The 25796-nt window shown below is 32.0% G+C and overlaps 1 protein-coding gene across 1 annotated transcript in view; it reads right to left on the reverse strand.

Annotated features, from left to right (window-relative positions):
- LOC143085278 (uncharacterized) overlaps window positions 1-25796 on the reverse strand; it is a 97820-nt gene that overhangs the window by 16224 nt on the left and 55800 nt on the right. The window contains exons 10-11 of the mRNA XM_076261538.1: window positions 12821-14277; window positions 9691-9752 (exon numbers count right to left, since the gene is read on the reverse strand). Of these exons, the coding sequence (XP_076117653.1) occupies window positions 9691-9752; window positions 12821-14277 (1519 nt within the window). The remainder of the gene's footprint in view (window positions 1-9690; window positions 9753-12820; window positions 14278-25796) is intronic.

The following is a 25796-nucleotide window of genomic DNA, read 5'->3' on the forward strand; positions in this document are numbered from 1 at the left end:
TGCACACGCTGAAATGTCTCGCCTTCTATACTAATCATTGATATTATGTTGATAGTCCTAAGTATAAAGCTTTATTACAACTGTCTCATAAACTTAACATTAACCAAGATAACTAAACAAAGACCAATGAACCTTGAAAATGAGGTCAAGGTCAGATGAACCATGCCAGGCAGACATGTACAGCGAACAATGCTTCTATACAACATATATAGTTGACCTATTACTTATAGTTTAAGAAAAATAGACCAAAACACAAAAACTTAACACTGTGCAATGAACCGTGAAAATGAGGTCATGGTCAAAAGAAACCTGCGCTACTGACATAAAGATCATAAAATATTTCCATACACCAAATATAGTTGACCTATGGCATATAGTATTAGATAAAAAGATCAAAACTCAAAAAACTTAACTTTGACCACTGAACCATGAAAATGAGATCAAGGTCACATGACATCTGCCCGCTAGACATGTACACCTTACAATCATTCCATACAACAAATATAGTAGACCTATTGCATATAGTATGAAAAAAACAGACCAAAACACAAAAATTTAACTATAACCACTGAACTATGAAAATGAGGTCAAGGTCACATGACATCTGCCCGCTAGACATGTACACCTTACAATCATTTCATACAACAAATATAGTAGACCTATTGCATATAGTATGAAAAAAAAACAGACCAAAACACAAAAATTTAACTATAACCACTGAACCATGAAAATGAGGTCAAGGTCAAATGACACCTGCCAGTGGGACATGTACACCTTACAGTCCTTCCATACACCGAATATACTAGCCCTATTGCTTATAGTATCTGAGATATGGACTTGACCACCAAAACTTAACCTTGTTCACTGATCCATGAAATGAGGTCGAGGTCAAGTGAAAACTGTCTGACAGGTATGAGGACCTTGCAAGGTAGGCACATATCAAATATAGTTACCCTATTACTTATAATAAGAGAGAATTCAACATTACAAAAAATCTGAACTTTTTTTTCAAGTGGTCACTGAACCATGAAAATGAGGTCAAGGACATTGGACATGTGACTGACGGAAACTTCGTAACATGAGGCATCTATATACAAAGTATGAAGCATCCAGGTCTTCCACCTTCTAAAATATAAAGACTTTAAGAAGTTAGCTAACGCCGCCTCCGCCGCCGCCGTAGCCGCAGCCGCCGGATCACTATCCCTATGTCGAGCTTTCTGCAACAAAAGTTGCAGGCTTGACAAAAACTTAACACTGTGCAATGAACTGTGAAAATGAGGTCACGGTTAAATAAAACCGGCTCGACTGACATAAAGATCATAAAATATTTCCATACATCAAATATAGTTGACCTATGGCATATAGCATTAGATAAAAAGACCAAAACTCAAAAACTTAACTTTGACCACTGAACCATGAAAATGAGGTCAAGGTCACATGACATCTGCCCGCTAGGCATGTACACTTAACAATCATTCCATACAACAAATATAGTAGACCTATTGCATATGGTATGAGAAAAACAGACCAAAACACAAAAATTTAACTATAACCACTGAACCATGAAAATGAGGTCAAGGTCAGATGACACCTGCCAGTTGGACATGTACACCTTACAGTCCTTCCATACACCGAATATACTAGCCCTATTGCTTATAGTATCTGAGATATGGACTTGACCACCAAAACTTAACCTTGTTCACTGATCCATGAAATGAGGTCGAGGTCAAGTGAAAACTGTCTGACAGACACAAGGACCTTGCAAGGTACACACATATCAAATATAGTTATCCTATTACTTATAATAAGAGAGAATTCAACATTACAAAAAATTTGAACTTTTTTTTCAAGTGGTCACTGAACCATGAAAATGAGGTCAAGGTCACATGACATCTGCCCGCTAGATAGGTACACCTTACAATCATTCCATACAACAAATATAGTAGACCTATTGCATATAGTATGAGAAAAACAGACCAAAACACAAAAATTTAACTATAACCACTGAACCATGAAATAGAGGTCAAGGTCAGATGACACCTGCCAGTTGGACATGTACACCTTACAGTCCTTCCATACACCGAATATATTAGCCCTATTGCTTGTAGTATCTGAGATATGGACTTGACCACCAAAACTTAACCTTGTTCACTGATCCATGAAATGAGGTCGAGGTGAAGTGAAAACTGTCTGACAGACATGAGGACCTTTCAAGGTACGCACATATCAAATATAGTTATCCTATTACTTATAATAAGAGAGAATTCAACATTACAAAAAATCTGAACTTTTTTTTCAAGTGGTCACTGAACCATGAAAATGAGGTCAAGGACATTGGACATGTGACTGACGGAAACTTCCTAACATGAGGCATCTATATACAAAATATGAAGCATCCAGGTCTTCCACCTTCTAAAATATAAAGCTTTTAAGAAGTTAGCTAACACCGCCGCCGCCGCCGCCGCCACCGCCGGATCCCTATCCCTATGTCGAGCTTTCTGCAACAAAAGTTGCAGGCTCGACAAAAATTATGCCATGTAGGTTTACTCAAAATCACTAGGGAGTCTCAACCTAATTTTGGTACAGAAGAATGGCTGTGGTTTGAAAAAACACTTCCAATTCATATATGGATTTATGCAAAAATTTCCAACCATGCATTCATATATATATATATAGTTCATAAGTAAATTAATACCCATGGGGGGTGTGATTCATATAAAGAGATCAGAACATAGTTTTTACAGTCCCATTTTCACAGAAAATGAATGGGAAATTGAAATATAAATAATTCTACCCATTGATATATATATTTAAACCTCTATAAAATTGCATCCCATTGATATATTTGACATTAAAAAAATGTGACCCAAACAAGATCACCAGAATTACTTGTTCATTATTTAAATTATATAGAGTTAAACCCCCTATATTTTAAAATTAGTAACCTGGTTTAGTTATTTTTTGTTTTAAAACCGAAATTCTGGCCCTGACAGATTAAACTGTACCAAAAATGAGTTGGGATTCCATCTTCAAAATATGATACTTAGTTATTATATTATGAAAGCAATACATTCATTAAATCATTCCAATAGCATTACCTTTCCTATAGCATGTGGGATGTGATTTATTGTTCATTTATGGTAATTTTTTTGAAAAGTGTAAGAAATTAATTGATATGCTGTCAGAACATGTCAATTTGGAATTTCCAACAAAAGTTGAACACATTTTCCAAATTAGCACATAATTTACAAGAATGTGTATCAGTTATTGGTCAGTTTTATTCAGAATACTAAGGTCATCAGGTCATCAGTCCAAGTACAGTGATAACATGTCTATCACTTAACTTTGGAGGAATTCCACATGGCTCTGGTCATTTGGTCATTTTCAAAACAAATTCAACTGTAAACTGCATATTTGAAGTTTGCTTGTTACAACCTTGCGCAATGTAAAAATAAGAAGATGTGGTATATATATATATGATTGCAAATGAGACTCTACATGAGACCAAATGACACAGAAATTAACAACTATACAGGTCACTGTATGGTCTTCAACAATGAGCAAAGCTCATATCACATAGCCAGCTATCAAAGGTCCCAAAAAATGACAAAATGTAAAACAATGAGCAAACTAACTGTCTAATATTAGTACAAAATAATGAAAGAAAAACAAACAAAGACAACCACTGCATTACAGACTCCAAACTTAGGATAGGTACATACAGACCAGGTTAAACTGCATGCAAACATCTCAAGATTGTATTTCAAGATGATTAATTGCTCAATGCTTTAGAATGCTGCCAAATTTTTCAACTGCATGATACTTGCTGAAAGCTAGATGATTGTGGAAAATCAATGAGCGCAAGATGCTTTAGTAGCACATGGTTTGCATAACATATTTTGATTGAAATGTTTTTGAAAAATGGTTATGTTATCTATGATATCAACAGTGTTATTCTGACAGCCATCTTGGGAAATATAAAGTTCTTTTTTTTTTTTTAATGTCATTTGAAAAAAATTGTAAGGGTTCAATTGAACACAGTGTCTTGCCCTCCTTTTACTGTAAGTCGCAGGCTCAACAAAAATAGGAAAAAATTATTAAAAATTTCCCTATTGATACTACCTTTTGATTGTAAGAAGCTAGCTTCTGTCAAAGTTTGGTAAAACATTCGGGATGGTTTATGAATTTCATAATCGTTTTTAAAACTTTAATTGCAGACTGTATGTTATTATTACAGTTAACTGGGAGTTAATTTGAGTCCTGGTCCAATAAATCTATATTAATAATAAAAGGGATTTTTTTTTTTTTTTACCAAATGTTCTTCTACATATATATGTATATATGTGTTGTTTGTGCTGTATTTAGACCCTATTACAACAAAATTTGTTTTACATGCACACGTATAAAAATTGCAGTTTTTATCTAACGCAATAATAGGTTTGAACGTAGTTTTCAATTCAGACTCGTTTATATTTTTTCGTTTGGGCTTGTATCATATTTTCCCTTCCGGTTTATATGATCCGTTCATCCTATATTGACTCTTAAAATTCAAGAGTCTATCTAATCAAAGAGCAGATTGCTCTGAGGGATACGATTGCCATTGTTTTCATTGACACATGTATACATGTAGCTGGATAATATTATTTTCAAAACTAATTCAACTGCACCTGTAAAATGTAATTTACGTAATCTGAATAGTTGCATAATACTAATAGGCTTAGCCAATCCCAGATACAAGTGTATGAACAATGTAACTTAGGCCTTTTGGGTTTTATTTTCGTACTTTCAATTCCAAGTTTACTTTCCACAGCAGTCATCGAGACTCAGAGTGAGAGAAGGTATTTCACTTCGTATCTTATCACCTATTTTCCTACGTTAATTCTAAGAGGAACCCCATTCCCAACTCTTTAAATATTTAATTTCCCTTGGGTCAGTGGTCATGACTCCTTTCCGTACACATTCCTCGGTTTAAATTGCGATTGTTTTCAATATAATAAGATGTTTATCGACAGAATGGGTTAATTTTTCTCGACTATTTTGATCTCTGAGAATTGACGAAAGTAACTTTCGGAAGCGAGACGACTCGAAACGATAATATGGAAGACTCCCTTTCGCCTGAAGGGGTGTTGCAGTAATACTTCTACGATGTGGACTACATTTGTTTTATGTGACGAGTGAACCAACACCTTCTAACAGAAAAGCTGGTAGAGTAACCAAGATGGATACCGAAGTATGCTGCGGTTGTTTTAAAACCTCATGGAAATATAATATGTAGAGACAACAACATCTGGGTTACCGCAAGGTGATAGTTTTATTGAGTCGACATGTTTCATCGCAGCCAGAACCACCTACAATACCTCGAACACATCTACCAAGATTTACCATTCCCAGAATTGCGGCGATCATACACTTCACCTTTTACTAATTCAATGGAAGCAGTACCTCCCTCGGAGCGAAGCCAGTTGAATTGGTACGGGATGGCCAATGGGGTGTTGTCCAATTTGGAAATGAACTGACATTTTATGAGCCACTTCCATCATTTCTACAATATTACCACCAGAAACTTAACTTTTATTCTTGCTACATTATGAACACTATTTTACATTTTCACTTTCACTTTTATTCTTTTACGTCATAATTAATACAACCGCATTTTATACACTTTATGAACATGTAAACTCTGTAATTTTGTCCTGATGACGCCGCATTAGCGGCGAAACATGTCGACTCAATAAAACTATCACCTTGCGGTAACCCAGATGTTGTTGTCTCTACATATTATACATTTGTTTTAATTTAAATGATGAATATGATTTAAAATTATACAACAACAATAACCCTCAATAGCAGACATACATAGAAAGGATCCCATGAGTTTTAAATTAATGAATTGAGTGGGGAATCCAGAGCAACCATTAAATCTAATACCCCTTGAAGTAAAGTAAACTATACGCATGCGCATAATTACCTAAAAAAACCAAGAACGTATATTACATGTTAATTAAACGACCTAGATGGTTCTCTATTTCTTTATGGAAGTACAATATCAAATATCAGTTTCATAATGGTGACATATATAAGAAAAAGTCCACTTCAGATCTTATATACAACAGAAATAGATTTATCGGAATTCAGAGAACTCTCGCATTTTTATCAAAATTTGGGAATTCCCTCTGACGTGTTTCTAAATTTATAAAAACACTAAATATAAAAACTGCTCAGTTTTGATTTTCCTTCTTGTTAAAAACAGGCATATAAGTCAAGGGAAATATCAAATATGAAGATTATGAAAAGAACATGATAGGAAAGTTGTTTAAGTTCAATCCCTTTGTTTGTTTTTACCTTTGAAAGCAAGACAATCATAAGAATTTCTTAGTGTTTAGAATAAAACGATTGACGTGAGGGCATTGACCTGAGCCACTGGTATAAGTCTACAGATTGCTTGAAAGCAATTAATCGTATCCCAAAAATGAAGGTACATTTTATATGGCCTTCCAAATACCTTTTCGATCTCTAACATCACTGAAGAGACATTTATTGTCAAAATCTGGATCTGGTGTACAAAAAAATATTTACACCTTATGTTTGTGGCATAACAGAAGTTAATTGTTTTCTGTTTAGTATTAAATTTATATTAAGATCCATTTTGTTACATCTTGTGATCAATTTTATTTGGCAATCGCCAATGGCAGTATGTAGGGTTAAAGAACATCTGTTGTTCGACCTGTTAGTCAAATGCGTTTTGTTTAAATATACTTCTTCACTGTTTTGGTCTTTTGGAAAATGTTGTTTTGCTGTATTTAGACCCTTCTACAACGAAATTTGTTTTACATGCACACGTCAGTTTTTATCCAACGAAATCATAGGTCTGAATGTAAACAAAACGCATTTGACTAACAGGTTGAACAACTGATGTTCTTTAACCCTGCTGACTGCCATTGGCGATTGCCAAATAAAATTGATCACAAGATGTAACAAAATTGATCTTAATATACATATATATATCTATATATATATATATATATATATATATATATATATATATATATATATATATATACTAGCTTTTGATCATAAACATGCTTCTGTCCAAGTTTGGTAGAAATCAAGGATAGTTTAAGAAAGTTATTTAAATTTTTAAAACTTTAACCACAGAGTGCATATAATGTTTAACTGGCAGAAAAATTAAGTCCATTTTAAAGTAAAATTCAGATTTAAAAAAAAAAAAAACTTACTTCTGGATACACTATCTAATGATTATAAACTAGCTAAGCTCTGTCCAAGTTTGGTAGAAATCAATGATGGTTTAAGAAAGTTATTAAAATTTATAAAACTTTTATCGTAGAGTGAAAATTTGTGGACACTACTGCAGCTGCCGCCACTGTCGATGGAATGTAGGCTCGCTATATGTCTCGTTTCTGCTACAAAAGTCGCAGGCTTGACAAAAAGAAGAATTCTACCTGTATATTAATTTAAGAAGGAAACACAAGAGTTAACACAGGGTACATTTGACAGTAATGCTGTACGTCATATGAATATAAGTTAAGACTTTATTGTAATCAAAATAAATTGATTGCAAAAAGATCAAGTTGATGATTAATTGGTTTAACATGACACCTTGTGATGTCAGTGATCTATGTATAAAGAAGATTTTTAATCTATAATAATAAAATAGGAAATGAGACAACTTTTTACCAAACGCTTCTAGACACTTAGCATGTTAACAACAACAAATAACCTTCACTAAATCATGAGCGGTCTTCCCTAAACAGAGGGACGTAAAGGGGGGTATTTGCACGAAAGAACGCGAAATAAAATTGTCATTTGATGATGAACGAACAATTAAAATTTCCTGCACGTTGATCTTTTTACCAATTTCACGAAACACGGTGAATAACGAACCCTTTTTACGACTGCAGGTGAAATAAAAAGGGCAAAACATGTTGCACAAAAATAACCCTTTACCAACCTTTTGATTGTAAGAAGCCTTTACATAAGGCTAAATACATAAGGCTAAAAATACATAGCCGTTTCATAAGGCTAAATTTTTTGAATATATGTAACAACTAAACAACAGATAACCTTCAATTATTTTAGTCATGGTCTTCCCTAAATAGCCTTTACGTAAAGCTTAAATTCTTTGAATAGGTGTAACAAATTCAGTTATATTATTACATACATTATTTTTTTGTGCCTTGTACTTAAAAGAACTCTACCTATTTGCACTTAAGGATGTACTTAGGTAAGGTTTTGGATTTTGTGTCAAATGTTCAAACTCCTTGGTGTTTTTCCATACAATACAATGTAAAATATTTTGCCCCGTAACACCCATTTATTTTTTCATATAAGACTAAATAGCTCATGAAAAGTCATTTACCAAAATTTTAGAAGATTCTTGATTTTCTTTCTTTTGTTTGAGACCCAAATAATATCAATGCAAATATGAAGTAAAAGTCCGAGTCAGCCTTTTCCCGCCATATCTTAAATTTGAAATATCTTGAAAAGGAGGTCCATGACCTATCAATATTTTTAGCTTATCTTTATCCTTAATTGATGCTCTACCAGCTTATAGTATCAACTTTAATTTCTTAATTTTTACCTAACCTCACCTAAGTACATCCTTATAATTAAGTCATAACATTTTGTAGCAGATACAAAACTTTTCCTCATGAGTTCATTTTACATGTTTTAGGCAAAAGTTTAAAAGTTTATTCCTTTAGCATGTAGGTATTATGTTGGCATTTGTGTTAAGAAAGATAAATCCATACAAACTTGGACTTGATATCTTTTGTCTACATTATCAGATTGATCTGACTTTAGTCATGGTAGTAATGCATACATTTTTCAGAAGAGTTATATCAGGCCTTTATTGCAGCCATAAACATATTTGGAGTCATACCCATATTATACTCAAGATTCAGATTTAAACCAATCAAAATACTGCCTTTGGTGTTTTGAGCACAAATTTTGTACTAACAGCATGGAGTTAAGTTTTTTGATATAGGCCCATGCAGATGAAGTAATGATGGATGGTGATCGCGATACATGTATATATTTAAAAGACATTACACAGTCTCCTGATCTGTAACAAACATTGATCATAAGAAGACTGAATACCAGTAGAGTGCAAACCATTTTGTGTAACAGCTGTCAATATTATAATGTGACGTTTCAAACCAAATAGAGTGAAAAATTGGAAAAGCCCATAGTCAATTTTGATCTGTAGTCCAATTTTAAAGTCAAAACTTTGTACAATAACCATGATAACTCAAACCCCTTTTCAGTTACAAAATTAGCCGATTGCCAATTTCATTTTTACTCATTTTTAGTAGTACTGGTACATGAGATTGTAGAATACATGCAGTGAAATTCAACATCCAACCCTGTGTGCAAATAATGATCTTGCAATTAAACTGTGATCCTCCTGCAATCAAATTAGGTGGTAGTTCACTTACATGTATGTAAATAATGCTTGTGGTTTTGGTTTTTGGAAGTAAATGTCTTTCCAAGGAAATAATAGCTTCATGTTTTATCATTTGTAATTGATTTGATAGTAACTTATAACAAAACTAAGAAACCCATGATGATCTTGGCCCTATAACTTGTTCAGTTATAATAATTGCTCAGTATAACAATGTAGACTTTAATAATGTTTCTCTACATTTCACTATATTTTTTGTTTGTTCTTACCTTTTTTGAATCACTTGGACTTGTAACTGAATCAACGGTAGGACTCTGTACCTTTACTTTACCTATCAAAACACAAAATATCACAGTCAGCATGCAGTCAGTAAATTTGGTCAGCATTCAACACAAAAAGTTGGTACATATCTATTATTTATAATAAGTGAAACTTTGTATAAATGTCGTTTTATCTTATATAGCTTATATTCTTTAATCAGTTTAGGCAGAACATATTGGTCTAGTTTATGATAAAAGACTTTCTGATTTGATATTTCCTCTGAGTTCTGTATTTTTGTTATTTTCTTTTGATGAAAACAATTTCTGTATGTTTATAGGCAACACATTCACTCAGAATTTTGCGTTCATAGTTTCATCAATACATTAGTATGGCTTAATGGGAAACACTCTACCACCTGATCTGCTGTAACACAACATGAATTATATAATTATATTCATGCAAATTTTAACGTTTACTTGTGGAAAAAAAAAATAACACAAATTAATTTTAGTTTGTGAAACAAACTTTTTATAATAAAACAGATCTTTTGATATGTAAAACTGTCAATTAACATCAAATGTTTTTGGTTGATTTCAATTTGTTGCCATAGATGATGAATATTTAAATTAATTAAAAACTTTAAAATGATATCTGTCATGTTTTGTCTGGTATAGATGACAATCATTATCATACAGTCGTACTTGTAGTATCTCTTTAAGTACATGTAGTATACATGTTATGCCTAAATTTTCCTTCTTGTCTTGAAGGGGCGTTAGGTGTCAAATTGAAGTTCACCGATTTCATCCAAATTTTCATGCTTCATTATAACATGAATTCAAATTAAAAAAAAGTCCAAGCAAACCAATCAGTTGTCTTATAACTATTCATAAAATTATAAATTTTATGGACAATGAAAATCTTCTTAAAAATGTCAGCTATCTTCCAAAATATTACTCATTAGTACAAGCTTCCGCACGTGCGCACCATGCAGGGACCAATATTTTAAGGCCTAATTGCAGTCATAACAGTATGCTACATATAAAGTTACTTACAATGAAATATACATGAAATATGTGCACAACAGCTAGATTTCTTTGTTTATAGTTTTTTGAGATAAAACTGGTTTGACTTTAATTAAAAATAATTAGCAAACTAACATTTTTTTTTCAGGTATGTTTTGACCTCCAAAAACTTGATAATTATGGGGTTGTAAAAATACTTACTTTGTTGTTATTAAAGTTAACTTTTGGAGAAAATTAAGGGTAGATCATTCAACTTATAAAAAAAAAAAAAACAATCATCTTCAAGTTCATACTTATATATTGTTATATAAATAAATATTAGTTACATCTTCAAATAAATAAAGTATGTTATAATTGCATATGCAACGAGAAGTCACTTTCTATCAGAGACCTATTAATGACATAAAAAATAACTATCAAGACTATAGGTCAATGTATGGAAATATGTAAATTTATCGCTCATTTTAGACTTAGTGGTATATCCTCAAGTTGGGTTTAAGGAAATTCAATTTCATCAGCTAATATAAGACTGCTATTACATGTAAAAAGGGGGATGAATAAATTGAGCCATAATTTGTCAAATGGCTTTTTTTTTTTTTTTTTATAAAATTCTTTCTATATCTTATCAGAGTTACCCAAGAAGCTGGTAGCTGGTAAACATATAGAAATAGTTTTCATTGTTTAGATTCTACCTCTAGGTTATTTTAATTGTGTGGCCTATATATACTTTCATCTCTCAATCATACAATATTGCGCATTATCTTTTTAAATCTGGGTGAGCTCAATAAATGTCTAGGGGAAAACACTGAAATGTATTAACTAATTATAAATCTTTTATATGAATAATAAAATTTGAGTGCAGAAACGTCATAGGTAATATGATAATGATGTCAAATACCAGGTCATAATTAAACTAACATATTCTATTTGTCACTTATATACATGATATAAAAAAACAAAGATGTGGTATGCTTGCCAATGAGGCAACTCTTCACAAGAGATCAAATGACACAGAAATATAACTACTGACTATTTAACATTTGAAATGTTTCAGCAGTAGGCCCTTAACACAAATATGAAGCTAGGTTACATATATGTATGCCCATATATGTAGCTTTCAGTAAATGCAACTATTAAAAACAGCCTATAAAGAAAAAGGACCGTCCATTGCACCTTTGAGAAGACTATCTTATAAACATCATAAATTTTTTTGGGATATATTTTTGCTCATCTCTAAGAATCAATAAAAACATTTCAAAATATCACTAATTATATTTAGTTTTTGTAGCTTTTCCTGAAAATTTGAATGCAAATATACAATAGATAATTTGAATTTATAATAACTATATATATAACAATTACATTTATTTACATTCCTATGTTCCTATGTCTTTCAATATTTATATGAGAAAGGGTAATATCAATTGAATTCCTTTCTGCACAGATGATTTTGGCAGTCAGCATATAAAGAAAATTTAAGGCGCACTTGACCAATGCAACATTTGTTACGAGACAGTAAGGACAAATTAAGTTTGGTATACTATTCCCCACCCTCCCAGGCCATATAATCATTTATGTAACATTCTCTTTTCGTATCTACTTGTGTATGGTGAAACTTGATGTATTAATGTATGTCTTATTGTATATATATTTATGTTAAAGATGTTATAATTAAAGGCGTCCTATAGCAAAGGCATAACCCTATACAGTCATGACAGTGTCTGGTTTTCTACGATATTTAGTTTTAAGAAAAGCTGTACATAGTTCTCTGATTTAATCGTCTTTTAACGTTTCAAGTAGTAATTGAATATTCTTTTCAAAAGGTCAATAAAGTGTCTTTTCATACCTTTTTGTCATAAGAAGTGTTGATGATACAATTTAATTAATTTAATAATTAAAACAACTTCACTACTATAAATACTGTGAATTTATGACAATTTGTGTCAGCATTTATCATTATAATTGTTGAACAAACAATGGAAAAATAAAACAAGTTATTGTGATTTCTGAAAGTGCTTTTTACAAATAATGCTATCATTTTTTTTTGTTTGCAAAACTTGTTTTTCTTCTTCACATGTACTTTGAAAATAATACAGAATTTACAGTAAATACTCACATGAATTATCAGAGTCATCACTCCATCTACCAGGAACATTACATTTTCTTGACAACCTAGCGTCTTCATCTGAAGAGCAGTCATTGACTCTTTGTTGAGCATGAGCATCTAAATTTGTATATTTGAGTTTATCTTGTGGGAATCCTGGATGACTACCAAAATTATGGTACGAATTACCCTCTTCCAATTCTAAATAATCTGTTACCCTGATAGGTTTATTTCCAAATAATGTTGGATCATATGGAAACTTATCAAATGACTCCTCGTCAACATTTGTCACGTTAGTTTTGGAAATAGAATTGTTCCTGCTACTTTCCTTGTCAAATAAACCATAGCCCTGTGACTGTGATTCGTTCACCGTAGACTCTACCCCAAAATATGGATACCCGTAGTTTTTCTGTGGTCCCCTGTTAAGTTCATGACCAAAGGGAGGTCTATTGCCTGTTGGCGGTAATTCATTAATTACTCTGTCGTATGATTGTGGACCAGTCAATGAAGTACTGACATTACCACTAGAATAATCAGGAATTGGATACATATTGGAAGAATATACTCGATTTGAAGACGTCAATCCTGCCGACTGGTGCGTACTTCCTACGTTGAGTGTATGTGGAAATGATAATGGCATCATTTGGGAATGAAATTGCTGCAACTGTATGTCGTTTTGAAATGATCGAACACAATCGTTTGTTCCTTGGAATGCTTTTGTGGCTAACATGTCCCTATGATATGGATGAAATGTATTCAAATTCGGTAAATGATTATTGCCAAATGAGTTTCCGAATGAAGTCTTTGTGTTGCAACCATTATTTTTATGAGGTGATCCGTATGATGACCTTGCTAACATTTCTGCATCACCATTTACCGGTACATGATTTAAGTGGAATTTTCTCTTCGGAATAAATTTACTGTCACAGTTTTGAAAACTATGTCCATGAAATGGAGGAGATTTTGACATATCCATATTGTTTAGAAACGATGTAAAATTAATGTTGGCACTTACTTCATTTTTGAGTAATAATTCTTCTTTTTGTCTGGAACTCGTACCAATAGAATCAGCCTCTATCTCATGCAAGATATTACTATTTTCATTATTGAAATCCAGGGGTAGAGATCTTTTCATTGGATTTACTTCGACATTACTACACACATATGGCGATGACGACACTGTATCTTCCACAGAATCAAACTTCCTGCTTAACGTCTCACATCCAAATGAATAAGAATTTTTGTTCACAATATTTTCCAATAAAATATTTAATTTGTCACACATTTGCACCTTTGATTTATCAGTTTCAGGTGTTTTATTTTCATCAGCTCTGACATCAATGCTTAGTTGTCTAACCTTTAAATCTTTACAGCTTTGAATTCCCACTCCTTCGTTTTCACCTGCTGTAATAGAATATTCTTCAAGTTCCTGCTGTTGTTTTTCCAACAGTTTGTCTCCTTCTTCTTTGCTTCAAATGAAAGCATAAATGATGATTATTACTTCAAAAATGCATTATTTTTGACAATCAATTTACAAATTGATTACATTCTTGTAGGAGAAAATATAATTATCATTCAGACAATCCTCTTAGCATTTTTGTTAATTAAGAAACATTATAGATCTAGCACCTAATCACATAGCAATGAAAGTCATGACAGACAGCTTGACAGAATTATACTGAAAAAATAATATTGATCTTATATCTATAAATAGAATGCCAGGAATCTTAAGTTCGTCATGACTTCCATATTTAAAAATGCTCTGTATTGATTTTCAAAAGACGCAAACATTTTGCATTCATTAATTCTTTTATACACATATGAGTAGGTGATTTATAACTCAATAATCATATCTGTATTTATATGTAAAGTTTACCTGGAAAATATTATATTTTTTGCTAACAACGCAGTTAAACACCAATAATTAACCAATATTTTGAACAGGTCAAGGTCAGAACTAATGTATATATACACTCCTAAAAAAGTCTGAGGATTATAATGTAGCGTAAAGAGTTTACCTAAGTGCTATTAAGGTACAAGTGAGCAATACATTTCTGTGTCAAGTCATACATGTCAATGTAGGTTAATTGTTTCAACTTTGACAAGTCAATTTTTTTGCGTCAGTAGTTTTTAATAGTATGTTTTTAATGTTTTTATAATCTGTCATTCAGGAAAAAAAACTTAACACTTTTTATGCCTTCAATTACATATATGACGAATGTTTAAGTAGCATTTATGACTGTATGTTCATGGTGTTATTTAATTTACACTTATTTGCAATTTTGAAGGTCCAAATGAATTTAAACATTATTTTTTGTTCTGTTGTAACAAACCATAAAAAATATTTTTTTTTATATGTACCGGTATTCTATTTCCAAAATATAGTAAATATATATGTAATGTTGGCAGACATATATTAGCCAGTACATGTAATACAAAACTTTCAATTGTTTTTTTCTCCCTAAAAATTCTTAAATTTTGTTTTTTTACGAAATTAACAAACAAAAAATGGGTTCCACTGAAAAGTCTCTGCAGTCTTTTAACTTACCAAGATTGAGTGTTAAAGATATAGGTTTTACAACAAGTATACACTTAACATTTTCCAATACTCAATGTGAAGAATGAGGTCAAGGTTAAATAAAGATAAACCCTACCAGTCTGTATACATATATACATCTTACAAACAAACCATACAACAATTTTTTTTTACCTCACTATAATATTGCTTATACATAGTATTTAAAATCAAAGCGCTGTAAGCGCTGAAGGCAGTTAACCAAAAACCAAGGCAATCGTAATTATAAAAACTGTGGCAATGTTGCCTCAACATTAAACATTCATATATAGTCCATTCATGTTTATGTAATGATTTATTTATTAAGGCAAATAATTTATATGTTATCAAGGTTTCAAAAGCAATGCATATATCAATGTATATTTTTTTATGGTGAGTCTGCAGTGGTACAAGTTCCCAATGATTGCAGTTGTTCTACTTGGTAGTTAACCTTGGTTTTATTTGATTGCTAGAAGTTCAAGTTGACTTAGTATGAACATGTAATTGTATGAACGGACTGGTTTCCCTGGAAAGAAAACTGAGTTTTTGTTCTATAGTACAAAAGTTATGAGACATGAATCAGACAAATGTTCACTACAACAGGGATCAAAGGTGAGGTCTGACTGACCTGCCCATAGTAAACGTAAATGATTTGTTATTTTGTCCTATACATATGAATATATATAATTTAGGGGTGGAGATCTCAACGGTTTTCAAGTTCTCAAACAGGTAGGGGTAGGCAGAGGATTTAGGGGGCAGGGGAAAAAAATGGTTGCTTATGTAGGGAATCATTGAAGCGTGACTGGAGCGGGCCCCCTCTTAGGTCAGTCAGTGGGCCCCCACTTACGAAAATTTCTGGATCCGCCACTGGGGATAGGGTGACCCTAGGGACTTCCCCTACATTTCATTTTATTTGTTATATTGTCCCACGCATGAATATATATGGTTTAGGGGTGGGGATCTCATTGGTTTCCAAGTTCTCAAACAGGAGGGGTAGGGTGACCCCGGGGACTCCATCTATATTTCATTTAATTAGTTATAGTTTGGCCCATACATGAATATATATTGTTTTGGTGTGGGGATCTCAACCGTTTCCAAGTTCTCAAACAGGAGGGTTGGGGTGACCACAGGGACTTCCCCTATATTTTATTTGATTTGTTATATTGTCCCATACATGAGTATATATGGTGTAGGGATAAGGATTTTGACCATTTCCAAGTTCTCAAACAGGAGGGTGTACAGTGACCTCAGGGACTCCCCTATCTTTCATTTGAATTGTTATATTGTCCCGTACATGAATATATGGTTAAGGGGTGGCGATCTTAACGGGTTTCAAATTCTCAAACAGGAGGGGGTGGGGTGACCCAAGGGACTCCCCTATATTTCATCTGATTTGTTATATTGTCCCATACATGAATATATATGGTTAAGGGGTGGGGATCTGGACCATTTTTAAATTCGAAAACAGGAAGGGTGGGGTGACCCCCCAGCGACTCTTTCTATATTTCATTTGATTTTTCATATTGTCACAAACATGAATATATATGGTTGCACCCCCTTAAATTTGCAAAGCATGGGTTGTTCTCAGCTTAATAAAGAATATTCTGATAATTTTACCTCAAATTTTTTTAGCCTCGCTCTGTTCGGCGAAAATTTAAGTTTGCGCCCTTCCTAACCTAAAATCCTGGATCTGCCCCTCATATGGTTTAGGGATGGGGAGCTCGATTTATTTTTTCACCTGCTTTGATTTATTTAGTAATTGATCGCCAAACCCGGAATTATCCTTATCCGCTTCCGGAATCGTGTCCGATATTGTAAAATTTTGTCTTCACGGCCGCCATTGTTATGTGTTTACAATGTTGTTTTTGTCAATCAGATACGATTTTACTCGAATTTCTACAATATTTGTCGGCGATTTTCTGTATAAAGCTAGCGGTTGAACAAAATGAATATCGCTGTCATAAATAATAATGATAAAAATAAACAAAAGTGGAAGGTCGAGTACCTCGGACCACCTCTAATTTACACACATGCCTCCAAATTGAAAAGCTACGAAAATTTCTTTTTTCTAATTTGAAATTGCCGCCAACAGCATGAACAGTTGAACTCTTATATAATAGACTACTGACGTAGTTGTACTACGTATTGATGACAAACAATATCCCTACGACTTTTGCCATTTGGGAAATTAAACTACTTGTCTTAAGAGATTTTCGGCGATTAAATAGTTCATACAATTGTTCTTTGACATCTTAGCTAAAAGCACAAGTCATAATGAACTACACAAGGATTCTTAATAAGCACTACTTCCTATGTGTAACTTCAAAACTTTTGGATAAATCGACGATCATTTAAGGTTTTTCTGGTCATATTTTTTGTAATCCAGAATAAAAAGTATTAAAAAAGTGTTCAATTAGTTATATATAACATAGTAGCGAGCTAGGTAATAACAATGGCAAGTATTTCAGCCTTTATTGGGTAGAACACAAATCTAGGGTGCTCGCATAATGCAGCTTAACTGCATAAAAAAAACAGACCAGGAAAACTTGACATTAACCAATGAACTATGAAAATTAGAACAAGGACAGATGATTAAGGTCAGACAGACATGAACAACATACAATCAATCATTTTGTGCATCAAATATAGTTTTACATATCTTACAAACAGACTAAACCATGCAAATTTAACATGAACCAATAAAACAAGGTGAAATAAAACATACCAGACAAAAATGTAATTTAACCCATGCTGAGTTGTTTTCAGAAATTGTCTAAATTTCAAGTATTTGCAAAATTATGCAAATGATATGCAAATGTGCTGTACCCTGATGCTGATGCATACTGATTGCAATAAATCTAAGATAAGGGATCACGAGGTGGGGTGGTCAGGGTGGACGGGAATTTGCCCCAAAGTTGGTTCTCAGGTGCAAAAAGCGTCAATTTTGACGTTTTTTCGTTCTTTTCCTCATCCTGTAAGTCCAATAGAGTGCTAATAGATGAATCCATCTGTAGTTTACATGTAGAATGGACACCAGTGAACACTTTTATCACAACAGTTGTTAGGTCGCAGTGAAACTGATCTGGATTCATCATAGTAAAGAAGGTCATTTGCACCAAAGTTCACAAAATTTCCGATTTTTTCTTATTTTGAACTTTAACTGGACTTGCAACCGGAAGTAGTCGTTTCCTCAGCGTTTTTTTTATGATAAACACGATCAGTCGTTATGTGCCTTTAGGTTAACAGTATTTGTCAAGGTTTCAGTCCTCTGAACTCCGTGTTTCAGACCTTAAAGGTAAGCCCACCCCTCCAAAAAAAACCAATTTTGTCAGATATCAAATTTTGAAGTTCGTATTTGAGCTCAAAATGAATATTAAAAGTGAGAAACATGACAATCAATAGTGTTAGATTGAGGAAATGTGCATACACTACGAATTAAATGGCAAATCTATGACCTCTAAATGTATGGAGCGCCATTGATGCCAAAATAACGGTGGTCTGGGTACGGCTGTAATATTACTGCCCCCGCACGACAAGGGTTTACATTCTACAATCATGACAATCATTTTATGCACCAAATATAGTTGGTTTGTATAGAAAACAGACTAATAAAGGATAACTAAACAATTATTAACCAATGAATGAAGAAAATGGGGTCAAAGTTATATATTTTTGGTACATTTTACAGTCATTACCTTTATCAAATATAATTAATCTACTGGGGATTCGTTTATTTTCGTGGGTACCAATTTTCGTGGATAAAAGAAAACTTGAATGTTCATGGATATCTAATTTCATGGTCCTGCTGAGGTCTGCATACAAGCCTAAAGAAAATTTGTTAATTATAGAACATAAAATTTTGTGTACCCACAAAATCCACGAAAATTATAATAATGAATCCACAGTATTTGCATTTTATCATGTATCTTGAAGAGGTCCTAACTACAGAAACTGAACATTGACCAATGAAACACATGACAGACCAACAGTTTGTATCATAAGGTAACTATATACATAAGGTATGAAGTCTTCTTCCCTCTGAAATATAAAGCCTTTCACAGAAAACATTTCTGGAGCCAACTTAACGCTTTCTTTGATTTTCGTCGCAGGAGATACAAAAACTATTCTTTGAAAATCTTAATTTTGCATAGATGACTAGATTTGATGAAGAATTTTTTTAAAAATTAATCCAGGTTATGTAATAGTCCTTGAAGCTTAGACAAATTTATTCAGTTTCAATCTTTAACCACAGTCTATATATTTAGATACAGAATGCAAAAGAAAGACTGTCTATCTATAAGTCATGTAGTATAAATATAGAAAATGGGGGGAAAAGGTCCTGAATGAGTTTTCAAAGCTAAGTTTAAAAGGATATTGATGTTTCACAAATTTAAACACTACACTGTATCTGTTTTTTGCTTTTTGGTGAAGGTGTTGTCTCTTTGACGCTTCCCTGGCCGTTTTAATTCTCAATTTAACCATAGACTGAACCAAAATATTGTGGACATAAACCAAACCAGAGTCGAGGATAGCTAAGTCAAGTCACAATTAAGACCAAAGTAAATGTGAATTAAATCTGTTAGGCATACAACATGCTTCTTAAAAAATATCATTATAGATTGTACTCAGATGTCATTAAGAGTTAATATAAGGGGGGAAAAGCTTCATCATTATAGACTGTAATCAGATGTCATTAAGAGTTAATATAAGGGGGGAAAAGCTTCATCATTATAGACTGTACTCAGATGTCATTAAGAGTTAATATAAGGGGGGGGGGGAAAGCTTCATCATTATAGACTGTACTCAGATGTCATTAAGAGTTAATATAAGGGGGGAAAGCTTCATCATTATAGACTGTACTCAGATGTCATTAAGAGTTAATATAAGGGGGGAAAGCTTCATCATTATAGACTGTACTCAGATGTCATTAAGAGTTAATATAAGGGGGGGAAAAGCTTCATCATTATAGACTGTACTCAGATGTCATTAAGAGTTAATATAAGGGGGGGGGGAAGCTTCATCATTATAGACTGTACTCAGATGTCATTAAGAGTTAATATAAGGGGGGAAAAGCTTCATCATTATAGACTGTACTCAGATGTCATTAAGAGTTAATATAAGGGGAAAAAAGCTTCATCATTATAGACTGTACTCAGATGTCATTAAAAGTTAATATAAAGGGGAAAAGCTTCATCATTATAGACTGTACTCAGATGTCATTAAGAGTTAATATAAGGGAAAAAAAGCTTCATCATTATAGACTGTACTCAGATGTCATTAAGAGTTAATATAAGGGGGGAAAAGCTTCATCATTATAGACTGTACTCAGATGTCATTAAGAGTTAATATAAGGGGGGAAAAGTTTCATCATTATAGACTGTACTCAGATGTCATTAAGAGTTAATATAAGGGGGGAAAAGCTTCATCATTATAGACTGTACTCAGATGTCATTAAGAGTTAATATAAGGGGGGAAAGCTTCATCATTATAGACTGTACTCAGATGTCATTAAGATTTAATATAAGGGGGGAAAAGCTTCATCATTATAGACTGTACTCAGATGTCATTAAGAGTTAATATAAGGGGGGGAAAGCTTCATCATTATAGACTGTACTCAGATGTCATTAAGAGTAAATATAAGGGGGGAAAAGCTTCATCATTATAGACTGTACTCAGATGTCATTAAGAGTTAATATAAGGGGAAAAAAGCTTCATCATTATAGACTGTACTCAGATGTCATTAAGAGTTAATATAAGGGGGAAAAGCTTCATCATTATAGACTGTACTCAGATGTCATTAAGAGTTAATATAAGGGAAAAAAAGCTTCATCATTATAGACTGTACTCAGATGTCATTAAGAGTTAATATAAGGGGGGAAAAGCTTCATCATTATAGACTGTACTCAGATGTCATTAAGAGTTAATATAAGGGGGGAAAAGCTTCATCATTATAGACTGTACTCAGATGTCATTAAGAGTTAATATAAGGTGGGAAAAAGCTTTATCTAAGCAATTGACTACTAGACATGAAATATCCATTAATTTAGTTAAGACATAACAGGAAAAACTGACCTTGAAAGTCACTGATCCTCAGAAATAAATGTCATGTATATGGAGTTATTTACATGAAATTTTGTAATAAAGTAGTTTTCTTCAGACTACTTAATGTGCATTTCAGTACATTGATTATTTGTTTTTTTACATTTTTTGCTGGCTGAACACAAATAACATGAAACTCCTAGTACAATGTAGAACACGTTGACATGGACTTGTACACATGTATGAGGATGTTTTTATAAGTAAAAATGCAAAAACATATTGACCTCATAAATAGAGGACTAAATTAACCCTTCATTTTATATATAAGTTAAGTTCCACACTTAAGATACATATAACATGAACATAACATATCTCTGTATCAGTTCTATTCAGTTATTTTAGAAAGATGAACCACAATTTAAAAAAAAAACCTTTACCACGAGTATGGCATTTATATTTTTTTCGACAAAAAAAGTCGCCTGAGCAGTGTTTCCTTCCCAAGTACACGAAGTACCTCTAGCTGATGCTATGAATTACAACGGCTTTATACAATTCTCAAAGTTAATTTTTCAGAAAAACAATTAGTACGTTATTGTACAAGAGAATATGCTCATTCAAGTTAAGTATATTTGCATGATTTGTTCTTGATAATTTTGAAAGATAAATCTATTATTAAACAGTAAATTAACTTTATTCTTGGAGTATTGTACCCAAATGCACATTAAAAACAAGATTTAAGTCTAAACTTGTAAATATGTATTCTAACCTTAAAGATAACATTTAATTATTCATAATACATGTAGCAAAACCGTGATGATTTCTAGCAGATCGAGCCATTTTTAAAAGGGAGTGTTCCAATTAACCATATGTCCACATTCAAAAGCAATTATGGGGTTGTTCCAACCCCTCCCCTGGATACGTTCCTATCTATTATTATGTTGAGTAGGACTGAATTTAATGTGGCCATCTGTGTTTACAGGATGTAAATTTTATTGAAATTATACCCCACGAATGGTGAAGAATAAACTGAAAAAAAATACCAAAAATGAATTATATAGAAGCCAACCACAGGATTGAAAGTACAGAGATACACAGAGATATGAAAATATTGCCTGAGTATTGGCAGAAAATCAAAAAAGAGAAAATTGGGAAAGTGTCCATAGGACACAGATCATATGCCCTGCCCCTACTTGCATATCATACAAAATCATAAAGGGACATAAATGGAGATTGACGAAAGTAATGCTACCCAAAATTCACACTTGATTTGTATTTTGTGGTAATGGGCATTGTGAGAAAGCGTTGTGTGTAAGTTTCATAACATTTGGTTGAGGAAAACTAAAGTTAAATATAGGAAATTATTAAAGGGCAGAACTCTAGAATGATAACAGTGACGCCACCAAATTCAAAATAGATCTATGTTTTGTGGTAATGAGCATTTTGTGTATGAGTTTCATAGCATTTGGTTGAGGTACTAGTAAACTAAAGTTAGAGAATATAAACTAACTTCAAGGACATACAAGGGTAAAACTTAATGCCCCCTCCATTACTGCAGGGGGATAAAAATGTCTATGGGCCGCGTGCACAGATTCCCGGCTTGTAAATATGCATAACACAACTTCCATATACAGATGCAGAATTCAAGTAGTTTAAGACCATTTTGAAATTATAAGCATTGTGTATAAGTTTCAACACATTTGGTTGAGGCAAACTCATCTTTGTTTTTTATAAACATGATAAAGGGCCACCCCACATTGTGTATACAAATTGATAACATTTGATTGAGGCAAACTTAATTAGAGAACAAAAAGTAATTATATGGAGGTACCAGACAGACAGACGGGACAGATAGAAAAGACAAAGGTAACACTTCATGCCCCTTCTACTTCGTCTGGGGTATACAAGGCTGACAGTAAAACCCTTGCCCAAATAGGCATTGGTTTGGCTAAGTGGGTTGCACAAGTAATTGCAGAGCCAAGTCTGGTCAGAATGGGAATATCAGTATGTGGCCTAGTTTAACCCTTTATTTGTTTTAGAAAATGCCTGTATACCTAGTAAAGAATATGACTGTTGTTTTCTATGGCAAGCCATTTTGCTATTTATTCTTACTTCAAGATATCTCATAACCTTTATAAGATATCTTATATAGCTTATAAGATATCTCATATAGTTTATAAGATATCTCATATAATTTATCAGATATCTTATACAATTGTCTTTATAAGATATCTCATAAACTATATAAGATATCTTATAAACTATATGAGATATCTTATAAACTATATAAGATATCTTAAAAACTATATAAGATATCTTATAAACTATATAAGATATCTTATGAACTATATAAGATATCTTATAAATTATATAAGATATCTTAAATAAAAATGTTTATAAGATATCTCATATACTTTATAAGATATCTTATAAACTTTAGAAGATATCTTATAAAGTATATAAGATATCTTATAAATTTTAGGAGATATCTTATATAACATTAAAGATATCTTATATAATATATAAGATATCTCATATAATATATAAGATATCTCATATAATATATAAGATATCTCATATAATATATAAGATATCTCATATAATATAAATATAAGATATCTCATATAATATATAAGATATCTCATATAATATATAAGATATCTCATATAATATATAAGATATCTCATATAATATATAAGATATCCCATATAATATACAAGATATCCCATATAATATAAATATAAGATATCTCATATAATATAAATATAAGATATCTCATATAATATATAAGATATATCATATAATATAAATATAAGATATCTCATATAATATATAAGATATCTCATATAATATATAAGATATCTCATATAATATATAAGATATCTCATATAATATATAAGATATCTCATATAATATATAAGATATCTTATATATTATAGGAGATATATTTTTTAGTTTATAAGATATCTCCTAAAGTTTATAAGATATCTTATATAGTTTATCAGATATCTTATATAATTGTCTTATAAGATATCTCATAAACTATATAAGATATCTTATATAAAAATTGTTTATAAGATATCTCATATACTTTATAAGATATCTTATAAACTTTATAAGATATCTTATAAACTTTAGAAGATATCTTTTAAAGTATATAAGATATCATATAAACTTTATGAGATATCTTATATAAGATATCTTATATATTATAGGACATATCTTGAAATTCGAATAAATAGTAAAACGGCTTGCCATAGTTTTCACTTGTTCAGTTGATTGATAGAGTTTGATTTTTTCAGTGTGTTTGGACTTCCACATTGTAAATTTGGTATTTTTGTTATATTTTTTGTGAAACTCATTATTTACAGAGATTAAGTTTAATTAGAAAAAGCTTTATATTTATGATCAAAGGACTTGAGATTTTTTTTTAAACCTTAGAACAATAATTAGACAAACTCCAATGTGATGGCCATGCAGCAAATGTTAACACTCATACAATTCAAAGATCATAACTGACTTTGTGGTAAATCAACACTGCATTTTGTGTTTACTTTCGTAAGGATCTCCTGCAGTGGTTTGTAAGTGGTTGTTGATTGTTGGTGTGATTCGTAAGTGATTTTTACTTTTTGTTTTTTTATATAGAGTTGTCAACTATTGCAATACATAAAATATCTATTCCACAACAACACTTCAGTCTGCAGTTTTATTGAACATGGCCGACATTGTCTCGCCTGCCAGGCGTCATCAGGATAAATCAAAATTCAACGATCAATAAAAAAAATGTGGAATATTTATTATTTGATCATCTTTATATATATTTTTTCTAAACATTATACTCGACTTTTATGTTTGCAATGTGCATGTTAGAATTTTTGTTTTTCAACAATTTGTTATTTTCTATGATAAGGGGCTCAGGAAAGATTAGTCTATTGAGTAATTGTATTAACCCTCTTAAAATAAAATATTTCATCTGATGAAAAAAAATATGTTTGTTACAGACAATGACAGATGAAAAAATTAAAAGCGTTAATCTTGCATATAACATGTATTATGTATCAACTTTTAGGCTTTGAGTAAATGTAAATATATTTTGGTTCATGAGTCCAACTGTGTACATGACAATCAATGTTCGGGTTATACATGAGTATTCTCGAACGGGTCAGAATTGTGAGAAATTCTGTCAGCATCTTACATAACTTAATAACCTTATACAAAAGAGGAAATATGTGTTAAATACAATTTTTGAAAACAATCATTATTAGACAACCACAAAATTGTGCTGTCAAAAGTCCATGCAGCTATAGCTTTGATTATTTGATATCACCACAATGTTTATGTTAAGTTGTAATAATTGGTCATCCCGGATGAAAATATGCATAAAAAATAATATCAAAG

This window comes from Mytilus galloprovincialis, chromosome 8, assembly GCF_965363235.1.
Source record: "Mytilus galloprovincialis chromosome 8, xbMytGall1.hap1.1, whole genome shotgun sequence".
NCBI classification, from domain to species: Eukaryota; Metazoa; Mollusca; class Bivalvia; order Mytilida; family Mytilidae; genus Mytilus; species Mytilus galloprovincialis.